Below are 23,959 nucleotides of genomic sequence, written 5' to 3'. Positions count from 1 at the left end.
CAACAACTACACAAGAGAACCAATAATTTCATCAAGTAAGCTTCACGTTGATATCATATAAAACACAACTGTGATAATGAACTTGAAACTAAATCTTCACACCAGTAGTCTATTAAACGAGGCAATAGAATAGGACTGGTGCTATTTTCCACCATCGGTATAAATTAAGTGTAAAGTCTGGAAACTTATATGTGATCGTTATTAATAATACCTGAAACAATATGTATTCTTCATTTACATCTGAACTTTGAATGAAGCCGAGTTTGTAGCATTCATAATATAAGAATGTTTGCTTTTCATGAAATAATATTTTGCATTAAAGGACAGTTGTAAAATATTTAATATATTGACGGCGCTGCTTTCGACTAGCTTCTTTGAGTGAACCGGTAGCTAGTGCAAGATTAGCGGCTAAATCAGTTCGTGAACTGACAACTACTTTGTGAATTAAAAAATGAAATAAAAAAGGCAAAATAAATTGCATGTCTAGTTGTGCTTGGTTGAATCAAATTTAAAACGAACATGTATATTAATAATGAATACAGTATAACGAAAACTATAACGTTCTCCTTTACATGAAACTTGGTGTCAAGAATAAGAAATTGAAGTAATACATGAAATTGAAGTAATACTATATATACTTAGTGTTAATTATTAACAGAACTGTCAAAATGTATTAATACATTATATATGTTAAATATCAGACAACCGAGGACGACGGCCATATAAACCCTATCAAATAACGGTCCCTCTTCTGTCGGTAGAAATATTATGGTTAGTTACACACTGATTCCTCCTAAATTATATAGAATTAGTGATTGACGTCATACTATATCATAATCATAACTGTACTGTAACATTTATGGATGACTAAGAGTAAGACTGGTTAGGTTTTTTTTATATTTATAGGCAATAATGTTATAGTTATTTGATTGGGTTATTCAGCCGGTTAGCTTAATTTAATCTTGGTTTATATCCCTGCCGCAGGGTATATGTAATTCAACTCAAACTCATTACCAAATTATCATGGTCATTTGAACTAATCCTGACTGTCTGTTGTTCGTTATTGGGAACAGGCGCATAAGCAATGTCATAAAAAATTCAAGCGCAGCAAACCAAAATGAAAAGTACATTATATCGTATCTACTCATTCACAGCTATTGTTATCGTGTGTATCCATTAACAGAAATGAAATGAAAAAATGGGGTTTAACGTCCTACTCTTCTGCTCCGACTGGGCTAATAAAGACGGGCATACGCTAACAATTTGGTTTGAGGGAAATTTTGCCCGGATAGCGGCACTGCGGACTAGTCTTATATCGAATTCCAAGTGTCAAGGGATATTTTACATGCACGCCCACATGTACACGGGGCATTGGTTTTTCGTACCATCCGAACGACTATACGTTCTCCCTTGCCAGCCCCGATGAACTTTCTCGGCCAATGCTGGGATCGAACACGCGACCTCCGGGTTAGCGAGCAAACGTCATATCCGCTGAGCACCCCGTGTGCACATCTAAATAACACAATCATGTGGGTCCTTATCAACTATAATTTAACTAAACTTCTTTGTTTTAAATCAAACTACAGTGCTGGGACTTGTATGACAAGTTATGTAAATTAGTGATGGAACAAAATCCACAGGAATAAAGGTCCGTTTCGGATTATTACGCAAAAACACTAATATCGTTTCTTTTTTTTTCCTTAATAGTTAGGCTTTTCGCTTAAAATGTCGACAGTGGAACACAAACCAGCCGTATCATAGCAATTGATATCTGTGGACATAAACTTTAAAATATGAATAGATATCCATTTTAAACTAACATATCAAACTTAATTGAATCAATATTTTCTTCTTTTAGTCATCTGTCAGGGAAGTGATGGAGATTTATACCAGTTTAGTTTTCACATTACATATAAACTTGTTAAACATACATTATTCAAGAGCTAACTTTGCCTATTGCAGATCTTTTTTTAGGCCTTAAATGTTATCTAAATTATTAATTAGACATTTATTATCATAACAAGACCATAATCAACTCTCGATGCCACCGGATACTCGAGATTTTAACTAGATTAGAACGGTTCGGCAATTTAATGATTTAATTTAAAATGGGTAAGCGAGGCAAAGCCTCGAATATACCAGCACCGTGGTTACGATAATACACAATCAATTCCCACATCTTGTCAAAACTACAAACAATGATAACTTGGCTCTGAATAGAGTAGTATGAATGAAATTTTCAATATATTCATTTTCCGTTATCTATTTTGAAACTATTATAGGAAGAACGGCCAGCTCTTTATCCAAATCTTACATAATGTATCCTTAATTAATGTTTTATCTCAGAGATTGAAGTAACAATAGTCCTAAATATGAATTAGATAATTTATGTACAATTGTAAAAAAATGAAGTCAGAAATATATTAATGTAGGCCAAGAAAATGGGATAATTTTAATCAGTTTATAAAAAAGGAAAACAAATTGTCCTTGATTTTCCATTTAATTGCCTTAGACATTTTGGTCGATTTCTTCTTTTGTTCTCTAGAAAATAGAGCAAGGTTTAATATTGTATTGTGATCTTTATCAGATAACCAATCAAATATGACATTTCCTGAAAGATACATCAACATGTGTTTTAATATCAATATAGTCAATGAGAAAATTAATTGTAAAACATATTCTTAGTTATGTGATGGGTGTATTGTAGTCTGGGAATTATGGTCACGCTATGTAATATTAATCAATCTATTTAATTGGATGCTGACAAAATGAAAAGAAATGGGCGTTGTAGAATCAAGTCAATTAATCGACGGTATATACTGGGACAAGCTAAACACCTTAATTTCTGGTCTTCTGGTCTAAGACGTCATTTGCTTGAAACACAACACTGCTTTGCCACAGCTTAGCTGTAATAATAATAAATATGCAAGTATGAACAATGAAAATCCGTAATTTTGGGGTCATGCTTAATTTACAGCCATTAGAATAAACAATTTATGTGTAATGTTATAGACTACTGAGTCTGCCATTAGACGAGGGGTTAAACTACTACAATACTAGCCACCCCAATGAGTGTAGGGTTATACATCCGAATGTGGTGTATCAATGTGGGGCTACTTAAACATACATTATGCAAGAGCTAAATCTGCCTATTGCAGGTCTTTCTTTAGGCCTGAAATGTTATCTTAATTATTAATTAGACATTCATTAACTTACCCAGACCATAATGAACTCCCGATGGCATCGCTAGCCTGCGATGTTTATTGGATTAGGTTCTGATTTCCTGTTCGACTTCCATTCATAATTTAATTATTAAATGGAAAATAGAGACTGTGTTTTTATCGTACAGACTTTAGTAATGATGATCGAGGCTAGGCCGAAAATTCAATCGCTAAAATCTCGGTTCAGGGTGGATCAATTTGACTGAAATTCTCAGCAAATTCCCTTTACATGATAGTGAGAACTGCCAGCTTTTTATCTAATCTCCCATAATGTATCTTTAAGTTAATGTTTAAAAATATTCCTAATATAACCAGCGTCTTTCATTATAATTGGCTTATCAGGCATATTATTGAAAACCCGTCTGTGTACTAAATGTCGTAATAGGGTGTCATTTTTGAATGTTCTTCTGAAGCTCATAATGTAAAATGAACTGTAGACTAGCGTGTTTAATGTTAGTCTAAATCGTTAACAGAATCGTTGTTTGGGAATCTGAAACTTGAAAACCGTAATGCATGTATTAAATCTAGTTGCTATATTTGTGTTGTGTTAGTAGTTTCGTATTTTCTTATTGCCAAATGATACCCTTTACTATAGGACCAATATTTTCAACTTGTTGTCAGTTGAACCTTGTATTTTTCATCGCGCTTTTCACACGGTTTAAGCGAACGCAGTGTGTAGCATTTCTAATCATTTAACCTTTTCCCCAGCGAGTTACTCCTCTGGATTGGGGCAGGACCTGAACAGTCCACTAGACACTGTATCTGAAAAGGCACGTTTACGCCTTTAACCATTGGTATGGAGGCCATCAATTTTCTTTCTCGGCCCACCCCTTTATATTACATTCCAAACCCAATGCCTATGTAGCCTCTGAATCACAACGTTGTATCTCAAAAGGCATGGTCGTACCTTAACCAAGCAATGGAGACGATGAGTTCACTTTCCCACCTTCTCAATTCCACCCTATGCAGGCCTGGCCTCTTAATCGCGCCTGGTGTGATTACTTTATTGTTTAATATAGTGTAATTACAAAGATATCAAAAGGATCAGGCAAAAGTTTCAAATACTTCGAGTTGTTGTGCTCCATTTTTTGGGGGAGCGAAACGTTACGGAAGCAGTAAGGAAATATGTTCATATGAGTATGGATATAAAAGAAACGGGAAAGTAAATGAAAAATAGTATTTTGTAAGCAGTTACGCGTCGAAATTTTATTTAAACCTTTTTGACCGTTTTATATATTTGTGAACTTGTACGAAAAGAAATGTTTTCTTTAATAAATCTGTATATATGGTAAATGTTAATAACAAACAGGAAATAAACATTTAGGACCATTTACCACAATAATATCAAATTAATCCGAGATAGATATTTTTAGATGTTGTTTTTTGACAGTATATTGTAGCAATATACCACAAAGAGTAATTGGCGTGTAGCCTTTTGCAATTTTAGTGAAACAATGTAAAAAAGTTGTAAATGCTCAACAAACACAGTAAAACAAAATGACCAAGTTAATAACAAGACCCTTTACTTTACAACAGCGTAAACAATAGAGAATTATATAATGTGAATTTTACCAGTATGTCAGAATGATAACAAAACTGTCAGCTGAGTGGACCGGCCACATGACAATATAGCTGTCACAGTGACATGGAGATCAGGTGTAAGCATACCCTGTCACAAACCAGGCCCGTGTTTATAAAAGCAAGAACGGTCCGACGAAATTTAAAAATGGTGGTAATGTCTAGTATATGAAGTGATAGACCTGGAAAAGTAGATTCCACAGAGATACAATACAACGGAGAAAACTAAAGACATTCCAGCTTAGCGTTTAGTTTTCAGACAACAAATTCCATTTTTGGGAAACTATTGGGTTTTCTTTCGTCCATGATCTGACCTACAACAAATAAATTTATTATAACTTGTTCTATTCTCTTAATGATCTTATTGATGGTTGAACGTGTTCAGCTGATGGCCCATATTAAACTCATCCCATTTCTATTGTTTTCTCAGGTTTGTTTGTGGATGTTGGTAATAACTACTCGGTACTAGATCACCCTAACATCTGCTTCGTTTACGATTATGTCGGTTCTAAAGATGAAGAAAAAAGCCAGGGGGACTTTGTAAGTTATTAAAGTACTATATTAACCTTATAGTCAACATGAACAGTAATCAGTGTTAATCGGCTGTAATGATATTTTAAATTAGATGATTCTTGACTGTACAGACTATGACTGACTGGGTTGTTCTTCTATTTTTATTTATTTATTTATTTATTTATGTGTGTGTGTGGGGGGGGGGGGCACTGTTTTTGATACTCAAAAGAATTTTGTTGCACTTTATATTACTTAATATCTGTGTATGCATCCTTAATTTGATTGCTGCATCTTTTGTTAATGTAAAATATATACTAGTATTTTTCATTCCCATACTTTAAATAAATTCGGATACCTGGTTTTTAAATATACATTGTAAGCCCTGCAGAATTGCTTCAATTTTGACATTTAGTAAATTAGATGTAATAGGTAAGTTCATAGTTGGTTAGGGTATTTACACAAATTTTACATCTACATATTCGTACAACCATTTGACTTTTAAATTAAGTGTTACGCTAGAGAATTTGAAAATATGAAAAATACCAAATAAATACCAGTTTTGAATTTTATTAATACCCTGCCCTTAATGTTTGATTATTAGATCATATTATAACCTTGACACATGGGCGCTGTGTAGACATAACAGACATGTTTAATGTTCTAAAATGATCTACTAATGGAAAGTTCTTTATTTCCCTTGCGGAATCCAAACCATTCATCATGGCACATTATTCCAGAAACTTCGGGAATATTCGAAAATTGGCTAATGTTGTTCCAGAGGATTATGAACGAGTGATTTCCACAAACTATAACATCATGCTATAATTCATATATCCATGATAACTTCAATAACTGATAAATAGCTAAACACCAGTTCAAGTACCCATCATTTTGTGTCCACTCAGTTTAAGTATAGATCTGTGGTTGTGTTAACATCTCCCCAAATGACCCCAAATCTTCAAGTGTTCGAGCCAAGTTTTCAACTATAAATATTTAACAAATGAACAAACCATTACGTTTAATAATAAATGAGTTGTTTTATCTATGAATTGTGAAAAGTATATTTGACATTTACACACTGATATTGAATGTGTTGCAATTTCCTGGGGACTAAAATATGTAGACTACAAATAAATGTTGAAATGATTGAAATGTCGTCTAACGTCTACTTTTCGTTGTTTTTTTTACGTCCATCAAACGTGTACCCGGAATCTCAATTTATCGTCCCGCCAGAACGCTAGGCATTTAGAGTTCGAGAAAGAGACGTTAACGCCGCAGTCTGTTTATTTTAGTCTCAAAATGACCCGAGTAAAGTGCAAAGGAGATGTTAAGCTGGATTGATGTGAAATTTGTTCACTCACCCCCGTGCCCACAATATGTTCATAACTAAACTGAGATATTTGATAAACTTTAAGTGGCATTTAGCGATTAGGAAACACATTAACAGGACACAATTTTTATGGGAAACACACATTAAGCATGTTGGCTACTGCTCGCTGTATAGAAACCATTTGAGGCATGCCAATAGCACGTAGACGTACATCATGTTGACGACGTCTCATAGCAAATTAAACATAACACACTAAAGCAAAGATACGCTTAACAGTAAATCATATGCAAAAACCGATAGGAAAGCAAACATGGATAGGACAAACCAGCACTGGGCAGTTTTCATCAACCCCTCCTTGAAGTGTCAAATTTGACAATGACCCCCCCCCTCCCACGTGTATGGCGCTATTGCGTGTGGCACGTGCAGATCAGTGGTTCTGTTGGGGCGATAAGTTCTTCATCCGTGAACATACTCTCAAAGCATGTCAAGTGTCCATGACTATTTATCATATCACTACCGGCATAGGTATTTGCATTTCAATACCCCCTACTCTTTTTGAAGAGTATATATTAACCTCAAATTTACCAAATGTCAGTGTACTTATTAGCGATAAGAGGATACTTGTCGAAACGTGCTTTTAGAATAAAACCAGTGATTGTTTTCCCATAGAAATTTTGTTCTGTTAAGATATTTGGTACTCCGAAAACTGAGCACGATTATTAAAAATTGAAAAATGCCATATTTTGAAGAAATTCTTAATAATTTGATACAAATTGAACAAAGAATTTAATATGTTCTTTATTGAAAATGTGAATTATTACTTTTAGGTTATTAAAGAATTGGTGGCCATCTTTCCAGTATTACGAGATTGGATTGCCGAGTTTTTACGAGATAATAGTTTTATGATAGCCTGTAATATTGGTCATAACATGTTGATAGAACAGGTACGCTGTTGATTTACCGGATGTAGCCTTACTCCGCAGAGGTTCAACTCCAACCCAGGGAGTGTTTCTTCATTCTGCGAACGGGTTTTATTTAACCGTTAATATAAAAGTTTACCCCGGCATCTATATATAATCCCAATATAAATAGTGGTCAGGTATTGTGGAAGAATAGAACACCTGATACCACTTCGCATACAAAAATATAAGACCACATTGGGGCATATGAAAATAATATTTACTTTTACGTTCTAGGACTTTCCCTCTAACTTATCGTTATCTAGTATTACTTGTAGTACAAGGGGTGTTGGTGTTTATATTTACTGAATGTATTTTGTGTTTGTCTTACTACAAAGGTTTTACGATTGTTGTATCATTTGGTTAAGTTTGGATACTATCTTGATGCTGAGGATGTACGAAACCTATTGCCGCCTTTACTTAATCTTCTAGATGGTAGACACGATTATCCTTTTCCCCAAGACAAAGAAAAAGGTGAGTAGATAATATTAGAATGTTGAAATGTAGAAATAATACAGTTCGTATAGGCCGATCAGTACTGTAAGGAAGCTACGTGTGTCAAACTAGCATATTAAAAAAAAACATACAAAGCACGAAGATCAACGACATCTTTATCTCCTATCACTACAAATCCACCGGGACTGTGGCTGTTCTTGCATTTTTCACTTTAAATAGGAATACACCCCCCCCTCCCGCGCACACAGTAATGGAATTACTGGACCATTGCTTTAGTACTAGTTGTTTATCTTAAGAATTTTATATTTTTTCAATCCCAGTTTATTGTTACAATAAAATGATTATATATTAATACGAAGGGACAAGCGGACTGTAAATTTAATAATACAAAAATCTGCTTCTAAAAGCTTTTAGATATCGAGGTGGCCATGTGCATCGAATCGTAACAACAACTCATATTTGTATTTACATGTACCCAGAGAAAGCACCTACAATAAAACATACGGTGAATGTGATTAACTCAACCAATTGAATATTTTGTTTTCTGATAAAATTAAAAAGTACGTTTTAAATTGAGTGTTCTATATAGTAGTATCGTCGAATTGGTTGATATTAGTCGCATAATTAAACAGACATTTACTTAACTGGTACATAATGAAGAAAACCTTCCAACCCTATAAAGTGCAATTACCATTAGTAGTGGTTTGTCTATCTTTTTCAATATGTCACATCGTTACTTCGATACCCGCTCAAACCAGTTCAAATCCAAATATCACGATTCTTGCAATTCCAGTGATATCGTCATTTATTCACGTAATAAAGTTAGTGTCCCAACAGACCGTATTTGAAATGCTAGTACCCATCACAATCGCCAATCGTTAAATTTTGCATTTCACAATTTTTGAAGGGTTTTAACCCTTAAAATTATTAAACGTTGTTAAAAAAATTCAAAAATACATATATTCGATGCCTTATTCAAGGAGTCATCTTTTTAGCAAAGACATCAACATAGACTTACAAGAAATGGCAACACTTTAATATTACCCATTAAAAAAAGATTTTTATTTGTCTAGTAAAGGGTTTATTAAAATATTTGATCTATATATTGGCGGAGTTTGGAATACATATATTTATTAAATGGAAGCAGTACCAAAACTTTTTTTACAAGAGTTTCATAAATCTTTGTTGTGATTCGTCACGACCAGATTACGACTTTATTTTAAAATGGATACCTGTGCCTTAAATTGTTCGGAAGAAAACTGGTGTGTCTTGTTGTCAAAAGATTCCAAAATGGTAAAAAGGACAATAAGCTCCCTCTAAATTTTGAAACCGGAAGTGTTTATCTGCTAACTAATAGACAATGCTATTTTTACAACAGGTTATTCTAAAGATGCCATGAAGTGTGTTTTACAATATCAACAAGTAGATAGATACTTAATTAGTCCAGAAACATTGGCTATCGTCAATGCTAAATTCCAGTAAGTAATACCTCGTGGTTATTATTAGAAATAATAACATTCTTTGTTGCTAGATCTCATTTGGCCCACAATGAAAACGCAGCACTTTTATAAATGGATGATTGTAAATGTTACAATGTTGTTAATGTTGCAATGGGGTTTTAACGCAGAATGAACTATGTGTCAGATGGCCTTACGTTTCACGAATTCTGATTCAACGCCGTTAGCGAATGTTGATTTTCCCACTTATGTCTACATGTTACCGCAAGGCCTCCTTCGTCACCCGTGGGTTTTGCGTGATTGTCTTGTGTCGGTAATTGTCCAGCCTACAATCATGCCAAAAACAGAATCACATTTCAGTTGCATTATGTCTCTCTAGCATTTCCAGTCAAATCAGTTGTGCGTTTTCATAACGTCTTAGTATATATATTTTTTTAAAATCCATTAGATGAACTGTGATTTTCTTTATAAAAGGACCCAATTTAAACATTGTATTTTATTATTCCAGGGCTTTGGAAGTATTAGATCTTTTATTAACATATCAAAGGAACTCTCGGCTGCAGGTAGTACATGAAGCATTGGCTCTTTTATATATAAATACTTGAATGATCTCTATGAGCAAAGTAAACTGAATTAGTCTCTGGGAAAGTGGAACCAAAAAGAGTCTTGTTGAATTCCACAGATATAATTACATTTAGTTGCTCGTGCAGTCATGTATCACAATTTAATTAAAACACAGATCCTGATACTACTACTCCTAGATCAGGGTTATCATCGGCTTCCACCAATGGTGGGGGGGGGGGGCGAAAAAGAAATCACAGCCCCAATCCAAAAGATTAATGGCGTAGAAATGAAATGGGGTTTAACGCCCTACTGTTCTGTCCCGGACTGGGCTAATGAAGACGGTAATAGGGTAGGTGTGTCAATAGGGATATAGTAATAAATGTACCTTTTCAGAACCACTGGGATGGTGACAGACTTGTGCTGACTGACTCGTGATAAATAAAGTCGCCTCGCTCTGACCTGAAAGGGTTTGATTTAATGTGTCGGGGCCGATTGACAGTTTGGCACTAAGTGCCCTGGTCGTCATTCCAGACCCAACCTAACGCGAACCTGTCGGGTACAATGTCGCGAGGCTACGACTTTGTCTGACCCCGAGACTCATACCAAAACAATAGCAACTTCAGGGGCCACCTGATTTCCCTTTACGTTGGGATTTCCAGTCGGTGTTCTTCCGGGTAATCAGTAGGGTGTCACGGTAGTTGGGTCCGTAACAGTAGGGTGTCACGGTAGTAGGGTCCGTAACAGTTTTTAAACAAACCACGTTCTGTTTAATGTGGGTGGAAAGCCAATGAAATAGACTATTTAGTCGAGCTTTGCTTAAGCTGTACGAGGTAATCTTATTCGTTTGCCAGCTTATTAAAGGAGGGTTATAGTAATTTGCTATTAGGCATCCCCAACACATTACTACCTCAAGTCTATGGAAAACATTTTAAATATAAATGTTTTATGTCATTCTGTCAAAGTTCACCAATTTGTCCTCCAATTAAACCGGTCAGGTCTATATGGAGTGGAGACCACCAAACGCGTAACGAAATGGGCGTAAGTTTAGATCTGTGTGTAATGTTATGTTTTCAGAGTTTCGTGGGTAAATTTAAAATAGCAGAACAATCCTGTAATCAAAAGAGACAGAACGTACTGGCTCCTTTGTTATATGATACCTTTAACCCTCATGAACAAACAAAGTAAGTACCAAATTTAGACTTAAAAGTGTTTGTATATTTTTTTTTAAAAAGAACATTATTTTAAAACTGTATATGGTCATTATTGTTTATTTTTCAAAGGCACATTTTGGCACTTTATTTATGAAAAATAAATGCTTTATAAAAAATATATTTATAAAGCGGAAAATTCGCATACACAATATACGTAGAATATTCAATAAGCCTATATGTTTGGGTATTTGCTGGAGTGTTTCGAATATGCTTGATTAATATTTGCCATGTCTTTGATTTGACAAATCTTCTGGAAACAGCAATGCATAATTGCAATCTGGTAATAATATTGACAATATGATAACCCAAACCAATCTCATTTACGTTGTGCTTTTTCTAAATATATGGTTTTTGTTTAAAAAAAAGAATTGTTAAATATTAGTACTGCTTTTATTTAAAGGAAAGCCTTAAAGAAACAACGACAAGTTATAAAAGAGTTGCGAGACATGTTCAATGCATCCGCCATATTTGATGTTGAATTATTAACAAAGATATTAATGGTAAGGGGAAATTTCATATATAAACATCTCTTTATAACAATGACACCCAATTGTAGATTATTGCGGAGATAAAACAATCATATGACTGACGTAATCATATTTTAATCCAATTAGAATAAGATCTATGACAATATGACCCTCTATATTAGTAAATAACATTCTAGTCAAATCAAAACAGTATTTATAACATATTACCTTCTAGATAAGCTCATTGCATTCAAGTCAAATCGAAACCAGGCCTATGCCATATAATATATGTAATCAAGTTTTAGTCAAATCAAGATATGTTCTATGATATTTGACCAATGTAAATAAGGTAAGATTGAAATAAAACAAAACCTATAAATGGAATATGACAGATGTAGCCACATAATAGTCAAAACAAAAGACCACGGATCTGATCATAGACATAGCAGAGTACGGCATGTGAACAAAATAAACCCCATGAGATAATCGATGTATCAGTTACGAGTTAGTAATGTAGAATAGCTTTTTAGTATAGCTAAACAACCAAAGTATTAAAATGTTCTCTTAGTTATTTGGCTACTAACTGTGACATTATCCTGATGCTCATTTTAAATGTACACAAACATGCCATTAATATATCTATCCAAAAATATTAGCACAGCAGTAAAGCTACACTACGATGAAAAGCTAAAAGATCTACCGACACATACTGGATTCAACGCTGGTTTAATATCAGTTTAACATTTTAAATTACTTTTCGTCCGTCTTGGGACTATTCATGAGTAATGTCATTGCATAAAGATAGACACCATACTATAATATTTATACACATTTACATAGTAACACTGTCGTTTTAATTGTCTATTGTTACCATTGTCTGTGGTTACATAGTATATACATGTAAGTAACTAACAGAAAGCATGTAAACACGTGTGTTAATCTGTTGTGTATGGGTACAATTTAGGAATAATGAGCGCAAAATAATCTCGGGATAGATTAAGAAAATCGATGGCCCGTTGTGGTTTTTTTAATACAATGGTTTTCCATTATTTTCCTTTTCGTCGTGTCATCGACTTCAATTTTATAAAAAAAAGAATATTTGAAATTTTACTTGTAGGTGTTGTGCAAATCTAAAGATATGTCTATTTACAAATAAGGGTCCTGCATTTTCAATGTTACAATACCGTCGATGTTTGCGTACTCTATCCGGTAGATGTGTGCCCGTCTCACTGATGTAAAAATTTCGAAGACCATTACAAGTCAGGATGTATATGAGGTATTTTGTGTCACAATTCATATTGCTGACGCTAAAAGTAAAGTTATGAAACTTATATTTGTTATTTGGCGTTATAATATATCCGGGCATATAGATACACAAAAAAACGGTCCTTGTGACATATGAATTGAATTTTGCTTTGGTTAGAAGCCGTTTCAGATTAGGTGGCTGTCTTTGTGATTGTGATTTTCCTGCTCTGGTGCAGGGTTTTAAAGAAGTTGGGATGTTAGGGGTTATGGGTAGCGACAAAGGTAATAATGTTTGGCTATCAATTGCCAAAGCCTTATTTATCCCAACTTCTATTACCTCGAGGGGGTAATACTGTTTCAATAAATAATGATAGGTAAATAATGGTACGAGATACTTGGTTCACAGTGGGTTATTAATGCTGCCCAGCAAGTAAACCTAATGAATAAATGTGTCTATTTGCGTTAATGGCTTCAAGTCCTTGACCACATTACACTTAAATAGTTTACTTTTGTCGATCTATAAAGATGGTTTAAAACACGTCTGTGAAAGAACTGGATGGAATCGTATTGCTTACTGAAATTGATTTAATGGGAAGCATCCAAACGACTGGAACTCGTGTAATAGAACTGCCACATTAAGTTAAAATGCCGATGCCAATAAATTGCACAATTTCATTTGGTTCTTGGAAGAGTATGTTCTTATCACTTGCTGCCGAAAAAATGTCGATGTTATTAATACAAGTTATGTTTTGTAGTTATTAAGGACTCCAATATTTTATCGATTGATAACTATTACCCTTTCGCAATTTTATAGTTAATACGATGCTTACCGGGGACGCTAAACCCAAGATATAAATTAGTTATATTTTAGAGAGAGAGAGAGAGAGAGATGGGGTTTAACGTCCACTCGACACAAACTAGGTCATTTCGGGACCAACACACGGTTCAATTTTATTTCAATAATTCGCTTGCGCTTAGGGGTCTTTAGCAGTGGGAGGAACCGGAGAAAATCCACGAGGTTGGACAGGCGACCCCACTCCTTGTCACGTACAACCGGGGAATCGAAACCACGCCAGTTGACTCAATGACAGACCTTATGATACACGTACGTGCTAACCATTCAGCCATCCAACCCCCCGGTTATATTTTAAATTTTATTAACATGTTCCTCGCATCCTTTTTACTTTGCTGTCATGGTTACAGTAATATGGATGTGTTCCGTTTATGACCCCATACGCTCAGCACAGAATCGTAAAATAAAATGGCTGATACGATGGAAGCCATTAATTCATTAATTGTACAACAATTTATCAAATAGAAAACATTGTCAAATCACCTCACGTTATACGAATCTCGCGAGAGTTCTTGTTAATATACGAGATAGGCTGAAGTATTCCGGGGTGTATTGATAGAGTGTAACATACGCTACTAATCGACGAGATTCTTTAACATGAACTAGATTACAAATTGTAAAAATTCCCACATCTAAGATTAAATGATAGATTCTTCCATTTTAACGAGCAACTTTGTAATCCCACTTTCTACTCTCTGCTAGACTGTAATATAGATTGTATGTGTCAAGGGGTTTATAAACACAAATCCATCTGCAACGAAATCTATTATATTTTGACTTGTGTAAGGCTATATAGCTAAGACCCTTTGCTCTTTGCCCGCAACGCTCTCGACGTAAAATATCCGGGTTAGCGAGGTTAGTTCTAAATACATATTAAGGACAATGAGTAAGAAATTGAATTGAAATGCGTTGCCAGTCAACCACTTTAGCACTTTGTAACATGTGCCACTGAATCACAACTCAGTCATCATCAGTCACACGGATTAAAAACTACTTTTTTAATAACTAAATTGGCTAATTGATTTATTAATGAACACACGTGGTTGGGTTCAACCTTTCATCTACGTGTAATTACCAGACTTCATACCCCGTGAGAAGTATAGCCTATGCGTGTGTTAACATTAATTATTCTGTTCACTTTACGATCATGAAATATTATTACAAGATACAGGAACATTGATAAATTTTGCAGTTTATTGGATGTTGGTTAGAAATAATCAACTAATGGGACCCATCCTTTTCCCAACACACAGTTTAATAGAAATCTTAATATTTTATAACTCGTTTAGTGTAACGTTGTATTGTGCACTAATGTAAATATTTTGATAAATGTTTAATTCCGAGATGAAATGTCAATGAGATATAACTCAACTAAATGGAAAATAACCCTGTTGTCAAAGTGGGGTTCTAGAACATTGGTTAAATATGCAATAATTTGATTAGTAAAAAAGTTCTAGAAAATAAAATGTGAATGGACAGTAGTTGTAGTACGTAGGTGGATAACATCAGCTAATGATTAAATAAAAACTAACGCTGACAATGTTATTGTACTTAAACCACTCTGGTTCCACTTTCAATTTCTAATGAATTCACACAGATCAGAAACTAGATATTCTTTATTCTTTACATTTACAGTTTACTGACTATCTTTATTTATGCTTGAAAACAATAAGAGGACCGTTAGTCGAAATGCAGTGCCGTGTGTATTATACACCAGTGGTCATATTCCATTAAAAAAAACAATAATTGTTGCATCATCTCTTTGCTAATTGGACCCTCTGTGACCTTGTGACCTCTAGAGGGGCCACAACCTTCGTATTACACACTTCTACACAATTTGCGTACAAAGTGTGACCGTTTTGTCGGGCAGTTTCATTTCGATTTTCCCGATATTCGAATTCAACCTGCATTATGGAGGAATCGTGATGTATTTAAACGGTTTTTAAAATCTGGAAAAAATTGTGACCGCTAAAAATGCGATTTTTCGAACAATCAGGGGCCATAATCCAAGAAGTTAAGTTCGGGTATCCGCGATCTTAGTGTGTAATGGTGATATATTCACACGTTTTTTTTTTAAAATCGGATAAAAATTGTGACACCTCTACAGGGACCACAAGCTAAAAACGTGATTTTGGGCCATAATTCAAGGAGTTACGATCCGATATGCGCGAATATCGAGAGCAACCAAGATCTTTGGGTTATAAACATAAATGTCAAGTTTCATCGAAATCGGATAAAAATTGTGACCTCTAGAGGGTCCACAACATTGATTTACCAGATATTTACACTATTTGCGTACGAGGGGCGGCCATTTTGTCCGGCAGTTTTGGTTCAATTTCCACAAAATTCGACTTCAACGAACATTCCGGTGTAACGGTAATATATTTGAACGTTTTTTTTTTTAAATCGGATAATAATTGTGACCTCTAGAGGGACCACAACCTAAAAACGCGAAATTCGTACAATCAGAGGCTATAATTCAGGAAGTTACGATCCGATATGCGCGAATATTGAAAGGAACCGAGATCTTTGGGTTATAAACTTGCATTTCTCAAGTTTCCTCAAAATCGGATCAAAATTTTGTCCGGCAGATTTGGTCCGATTTAGGTGAAATTCAAACTCAGACAACATTAACGGTGATATATTCGGACGGCTTCTTAAATCGGATAATAATTGTGACCTCTAGAGGGACCACAAGCTAAAAACTCGATTTTTCGTACAATCGGGGGCCATAATTCAGGAAGTTACGATTTGATATGTACGAAAATCGAAAGGAACCAAGATATTTGGGTTATAAACATGCATTTCAAGTTTCATCAAAATAGATGAAAATTATGACCTCCAGAGGGTCCACAACCCTGATACACAATATTTTGACATTTTTTTCGAACGAGGGGCGGCCATTTTGTCTGTTAATTTCGGTCCGATTTTTACGAAATTCGAACTCAACCACCCTTAGGGTGTAACGGTGATATATTCAAACGTTTTTTTTTTAAATCGGATAAAAATTGTGACCTCTATAAGGCCCACAAGCTAAAAACGCGAGTTTCGTACAATCAGGAGCCATAATTCAGGCAGTTATGTCCCGATTTGCGCGAATATCGAGAGGAACCGAGATCTGTGGGTTATAAACATACATTTCAAGTTTAAACCAAATCGGATAAAAATTGTAACCTCTACAGTGTCCACAAGCTAAAAACGTGATTTTTTCGTACAATCAGGGGTCATAATCCATGAAGTTACAGTCCGATACATGCCAATATCAAAAGGAACCGGGATCGTAAGGTGATAAACCTATATTTCAAGTTTCATTGAAATCGGATAAAAATTGTGACCTGTAGAGTGTTCACAAACAATTGTGGACGGACGAACAGGGGCGACGACAATATATGTCCACGTGAAAATGTGACCTACTAACCCTCGAAGGATTATGACACAAAATACATGCATAAATTATGTCAGAGTTAAGCAGTGAAACAGAACGCGCCAGGTGGCATAGCGTAATTTGGGACACCTTTGTAATAAAATACACTATTCACGACAGTTGCGAGTTTGAATTCATTTGCAATTGAAAATGATTTTAAAAAATGATTTTTTTTAAAAAAAAAAAAACACTTCCCAGGTGACGAAAGGATCGTGACCTAGGAGATCCGAGAAGAATAAAGATGTCTGATAAAGTGGTTATCTATTTTTCATACTGGCTAGACACTTGTGTTTGGTGTTCTCGGTCAATCACAATATTGTTAACGGAAGGCTTTTAGTGAGCCCTGACGGCCCGGCGGCAATTGGCTTAAATGATTTCTCGATTAACGAGAGAATTATCGAGGTAATCCACGATACCCGATTGATTGCCACTGTCGGTGATTTATAAAAAAAACAGCCGATCTTTTAATATTACCAACAAAAAATCGTTTCTACGCCCTATATTGGCAAAATTGGAAGAAAAGTACCAGGATTATTTAGAAGTAAGGATATTTTCCTATTGATTGTTCATGGAATTGTAAAACGACCCAACGAATATATTTTCTTTTTAAAACGTAAATTAAATAATAAAAAGTAAAAAAAAAAAAGAGTTTTGTTGAATTATGGTAAATGATGAATAAATTAATAAAGTGCAGGTGAACCGCACCACAACAGAATGACAAACAACAAAGGCCTATAATAAGCATGCATATACTCGGGTGAATCTCGTTGAGGTGGTGTGGTGGGCGGTGGGGGTGGGTGTTTGGGGCTACCCGTAAGTGTCCACTGCGCTATAGGCTACAGTTCCGGGAATGTTGTAAGTCCTTATCGACTTTGTGCTTTCAAGAATTTTTATTTTCAGCACGGTTTGTAGCTATTCAGTTTATGTGAGCGTCGAACTGTCTCGAAATTGACCCCAGATGGCCATACGCATATGGAATTTTGAATTTCGCGAGAAGATGGCCAGAACTTGGTCAGCAGCCTACAGTCACACGATGGCACCCGAACCACACACGAACTTTATACAGTAGTTTATGCCTGCAGGACACACGAATGCCACGCGATAGCTCTGCAGAGTTGCTCAGGACCTACTCAGTGAGATGCTTTTGCGGTGTCACAATTTCCTGAATTTGACACCATATTATCACACGATGAAGTAAATGTTCAAATTCGGCTCTGATCGTAAACACATCGGGTCATTCATGGGGGCACCTTATATAAGCCATCGTATGACCGCCTGTGGAGTTTGTCAGGCTCCGGCAGCAAATCGTGGGCTCTGGCAAAATCTTATGGCATGCCAAAAACTTGCCGAAAGACCTTAGGATTGTTCATTTTCGTGTTGAATTCGTGTGTCCATTTTACCCTCTATAAAGCCCTCGTGGGTGCATCTTGTCAAAGTGTGTCGTCTTTATTTTTACCTCATGTGATCATTGGTACCATTGGACAATTTTCTCGTCACGAAGACAATATTTTAGTATTAGAGACTTTTGGCAAGCGGAAGTTTTCCCATCCGTATCACGTATCCATATCGTATACGTGATACGTTGAGTCAATGTAACTTTAGAGTTTTGGCAGATTTTCGAGTCGAGTAGGTATGCGTCACTGAGCTGAGCTGAGTTCTATATGTATTACGGCATGATGGCAGATATCTACCAAGATCACCGTAAGTACTAGCCTACAATTTCCTGGAGGGACTGAAGTCGCTGGGCTATTAAAAAAATTTAATTTCGAATCTTATCAAAAATTCTTCGACTTAGATTCGTCAGAAATTTTTGGTTTCACTAATGTATCATTTCAGAAAGTTTATACCCCTTTACCACAAAATAATTTACAGATTTGCATGGTCCCACCTCCCTAAATTTAGCACGTAGATCAATCAGCATGCAGACAGATAGACAGGAAAAGTATGAACATTCCGAGAAAAACCCATCAAAAATAATAATTAAATTCCAGTCGTTATCATGGCTAATAAAAACGCTATGATACAACATTTTTGCGTCTATAAGTAGCAAAAAAAGATGACAATTTTATACGGACCTTTTCCGTATGACAGCTGTTCGATACGTGCTGCCGTATCCGTGTGTCGTATCACGTATGAGAAATGCACACATATTGATTACGTCACACTCAAAATCCATACGGATACGCGATAAGGACAGGAATTTACACTTGCCAAAAGTCTCTATTGTCTTTGTGAGGATAAAATGACCATAACATAACATAACGGCATACATCATTTTAGAGAAAATCTTGGACTGAATACAACAAATGAAATGACATGAAATGGGGTTTAACGTCCTACTCTTCTGCTTCCACTGGGTTAAAGAAGACGGGCATACGACATACAATATGCTATGAGAGAAACTTGTGTGTGTCGAATTACGCCAAAAACGTTAAGAACGACCAGGACGATATTCCTGTTAAAAGCTATACCGATTATAATTAACCATTTAGGAATAGAATTGAATAGGTAAAAAACCTTGCTCTAGTCAACTGTATCATTGCACGAGATACCACTTTTATACGCCCACATTTTCATGTGGACGTATATTGTCGTCGCCCCGTCCACAATATTTATAGTACCGGTAACGGCATGACGTTGCGTCTATTGTTCTGTGTAATCTTTCGTAAATAGGAATGGCCTGAAGATGTTCAGTATGAACAGAAAACGCAAGCCGTTAAATTAGTATTTTGGTGTCTTTCTTTAATTTCGTTTATATATACATATATTAGAATAATAGATTTAAATGACATTATCAAAAGGTTATAAAGTATCATGACATTAATTTACATAGTCTTCCTGGTATAATCTGACATACAATACAGGAGTAATGAGATGAAATAAATGTTCATGGACCTTATTTGTCTTCGTTCTACAGGATTTAAACCAGTATAAATACAACAAACTTATCACCAAGTCACTGAATATATTAAATAAAGTTTATTCATCTAAGACGAACATGTTTAAATTATCTACTAAAGCTGTGGTAAGTTTGATTCGCCCACTTCATCTTTAACCTATGTGTTTGATGCTCCTTGCCCGTATTATACATAAATTTCTTAATTCTATAAATATTCTTATCTCTTGGAACATTTAAAAAACTGTTAACTGATTACGTTAATGCCAGGATTGCTACTTATACTATATATTGTACATAGTTAAATGGTTAAACTAAAGGTACCTCTGTACAATTAATTAAGGACATGATTTTTATTCAAAGAAAATATTTAGATTTTGAAATTGTCTCCGCGCTGTACTAAAACCAATGTGATTAAGTTATGTTTTTGATGTTATATATAACTTTTAATGTATTTACTTTACTTTTACCGAGTTTACAAACACACTGTATGGTCTAGAGATTGCTTTATTATACAGGTTTTACTTACTCAAGATTCGGCACGAGTTCATAGAGAGGTATTAAAAAATATGCCTCTATTGAGGAGGTTAGCTAGAGCTAAATTAGATGATCAACAAGTAAAACTGATGGGAGGAATACTTGATGATTTGGCTGAGTAAGTATTTACATAGCCGAGATCCACAACATAAAAATATATCGACATGCATATACCTGCATTATATGATAAAGTTATCTTTTTCTCAGAAAAGAATTAGAAGTGGAAACGTGTCCCTGTTGTTAAAATATGATTTTGAAATCTTTAAATACACTCCTCAAACAGAGTGGATCTCCCCTACCAACGGGTCCCATTGCTGTGGTCAAAAATCTTGCTATGATAATGGTTTCTGTATGATTTAAATAATAAAATAAAAGGAAGGTCATAATTGTGGTAAATTAATTTGGTAGTTAGTTAGTTATCTACATTCTTATTTTGAGACAGTACTTGTTACCATTGGATTTAGCTAGGTTTTTTTTTATCATAGAACCGGTTATGCGGTGTTAATACTGCGAAGTAATGCAAACATACCATTTTTATAAATGGTTGATTTAAATCTCGTTTGAGAGATACATACACTTTAGAATGAAGTTTTCATGATGGTGTAAACGCACCACAGATTTATTCTCTCAAACACAAGCATGTCGTGTGTGACATCTCGGGGTGGATACACGTTGTGGACTTTTGATTTTTACCACTTGTGTCTAAACGTTTTACTACTGTAAAGTAGGCCTAAAGGTGATTTGGCCTCCGTCGACTATTGTTGAATTTCTTGTGTCGGTATATGTCCAGCCTACAATCATGCCAAAAATCAGATTTCAGCACTATCGGGTATTGCCAGCACTTTCACTCAAATCGGGGGTGCATTTTCATAAAAAAAATCAAAACGTATAATTATGTTAAACAAAACTGTTGAAGGAATGTAGAAATATGTCAGATAATTTCAAAACAATCACTGTTTTTGTTTTACCGGTTTTCGTTTAAAAATCTTGATCTATGATCTAAGCCCGAGTTTACAGATAAATCGACGACTGAATCGAATAATTGAAACACGCGAGTTGGATTGGATCGACTGAAATACAGACAGGCGCCATTTCTATTTAACAAATACTGTATGTCCGACAGATCACCCATTTCGAATTCTAAAAGATATTGAATCACATATTAAAGAAAAACAATATGAAGCAGGAATAGTAGGCCTACAACAGACGGTGTCATTTCTTTTCCTGTGAAATTTATGACATGCCTTGTTCAGGAATAACTATTTTGTCTATCTTGTTCAACAATAAATCTGTATTCCTCCATTATTAGGTTCTGCCATTTGCCCATGACGCCAGATGAACCTCATCCAATGAATCAAAATATTTTAATAAGTAACGGTAAGAAAATGTCTTTTACATGATTTTTAAGTGATATGCTGTGGGAGATCCTGTTTTCAAAACTTCAGTATAAGCAAGAGCAAAACTTTAAATATCCGTTTTCATAATTATATTATCACAATTTGAAAAAAACTCCAATCAGTAATTTAATTATCTAAACATTGATTATTTGTTACACCTTTCCTTTCAGGAATCTTGCACATACTTTTTGATATTCTTGTGCAAGATATCGATATCAAATTATTCGTAAGTATGCATTTACATTGTAATGCAGCTGGTCGTCATTTGCATTTGTCACACCTTAATCTTCGCAAGGATTGATTATTTAACATTACATTAAGAACCAAAAGTATCAATGGTAGGTAATCTCAATCGATTACAAATAAATATTATAGATGGCTTTGGCTTGTTATGTCAAAGGATACTGAATATTGACATCTTTGTAAATACAGTTTTCTGTACGTGAGTAACAGTCCATGAAATGACGATCAGTGGCTTTAATTAAAATCTTAAATTATTTTAAATTTTTATATAATATAACATTTAAAGTATTAAATGTTAAACTTGATTTCTTTTGATTACATGCATATACTTGATATTAATACTGGCATGCATCCTGACTGATTTTTTGAATAATACTATACCCCTATAGTCCAGTGGCTGAAAGTTGTTGTGTCTATTTCGAATACGTTTCTCCAATTCAGGGGAATGTGATAATTTTGATATAAATGGTGACCATCTTAGTAAACCATTAATTTCTAGTACTGTACATAGCTGTATACTTGTATCGAATTAATGCCCTTTGACGGCTGTTTATTAGCTTTGGGGGTAGGGGCCTCAAAATGTATGTTGGGGGACAAAAACGACTAGAATTGCAATTGTATTTTGCTTTATTTTTCAATATTCTTAAAATATGTCTTAACTATGTGTATTTGTTATTCCTTGTAAAGTTAAGGCAGTTGATAATTGTCGGGCCTACTGGCTTTTAAGAGGTTGTCCTGGAGATTATTGGTAAAATTATCGCTGTCTACAAAGTGTTTGAGACCCCACATGTCTCACAAACGCCCCAACAGACACTTGTTCACCACCAAGAATCAAAATTTAAACAAGAAAGGCAACTCTAGTAAATTCTCCAATCGGGTGGCGAATATCATCCCCCCCGCCCCCCTCCTTTCAGCCATTAGACTACTCCCCGAAAACATATCTCTTTAGATCTGGCTTTATGATCCTTACCTTCTGTTCTCTTCTGGAATGGTCTTCTCTCTATAACATAACATATATTCACGAGTCACCTTTCTCCAGTTTCTTTCTCTGTTATGCATGTATATTAAAGACACGGTATCGGCGGAAACGTATTAGCTAATTATCATCAATATAGCAGTAACCCTAGTCGACATTGGCTAGATTCCTGCAAGTTGAAAATAACATATAGCATTCTAGCTAGTAGATAGTGACGACCAGGTTCTTCATGTAACACTCAAATAAATGTCGGATCTAAATACCCTGGCGGTAGTCTATGAATTGGTTTTAATAGTAAAGTGTTAGTTATCAGTAGTTAGGTATAGCAATTAAACAACAGTCTGCTGATTTTCATCTCAAGATAATATACCTGTGACTTTAATATAGTTGTAGTAATCACTGTCTCTCACCTTTTGCATGCCTTTAATGTCAGGATATTTTTTCATCCAAGTCTCGTCCACAGGAACAATATGCTGGCATGAATGCTGTCTTTAAGAAAACGCTCTACCTTCTAAAGTTACTAGCAAGAGAGAACGACAAGGTTCAACACCATATATTTGAGAGACTGGATGTTTTACTTGAAGTTCGTGTTGTTGAGTCAGATCTTGCTATAGCCTTAAGGGAGGTGAGTA

General features: G+C 35.1%; 1 protein-coding gene across 1 annotated transcript in view; it reads left to right on the top strand.

Moving 5' to 3' along the window:
* The window catches only part of LOC126815261 (inositol 1,4,5-trisphosphate receptor type 1), a 173,504-nt gene that overhangs the window by 103,824 nt on the left and 45,721 nt on the right, over positions 1–23,959 (top strand). Inside the window, exons 24-35 of the mRNA XM_056099399.1 lie at positions 5,230–5,339; positions 7,470–7,586; positions 7,940–8,075; positions 9,436–9,535; positions 10,023–10,077; positions 11,153–11,259; positions 11,690–11,789; positions 20,196–20,303; positions 20,693–20,829; positions 22,021–22,088; positions 22,279–22,334; positions 23,791–23,952. Of these exons, the coding sequence (XP_055955374.1) occupies positions 5,230–5,339; positions 7,470–7,586; positions 7,940–8,075; positions 9,436–9,535; positions 10,023–10,077; positions 11,153–11,259; positions 11,690–11,789; positions 20,196–20,303; positions 20,693–20,829; positions 22,021–22,088; positions 22,279–22,334; positions 23,791–23,952 (1,256 nt within the window). The remainder of the gene's footprint in view (positions 1–5,229; positions 5,340–7,469; positions 7,587–7,939; positions 8,076–9,435; positions 9,536–10,022; positions 10,078–11,152; positions 11,260–11,689; positions 11,790–20,195; positions 20,304–20,692; positions 20,830–22,020; positions 22,089–22,278; positions 22,335–23,790; positions 23,953–23,959) is intronic.

Source organism: Patella vulgata, chromosome 3, assembly GCF_932274485.2.
Source record: "Patella vulgata chromosome 3, xgPatVulg1.2, whole genome shotgun sequence".
Taxonomy (NCBI): Eukaryota; Metazoa; Mollusca; class Gastropoda; family Patellidae; genus Patella; species Patella vulgata.
This window is presented reverse-complemented; position numbering and strand designations above follow the sequence as displayed.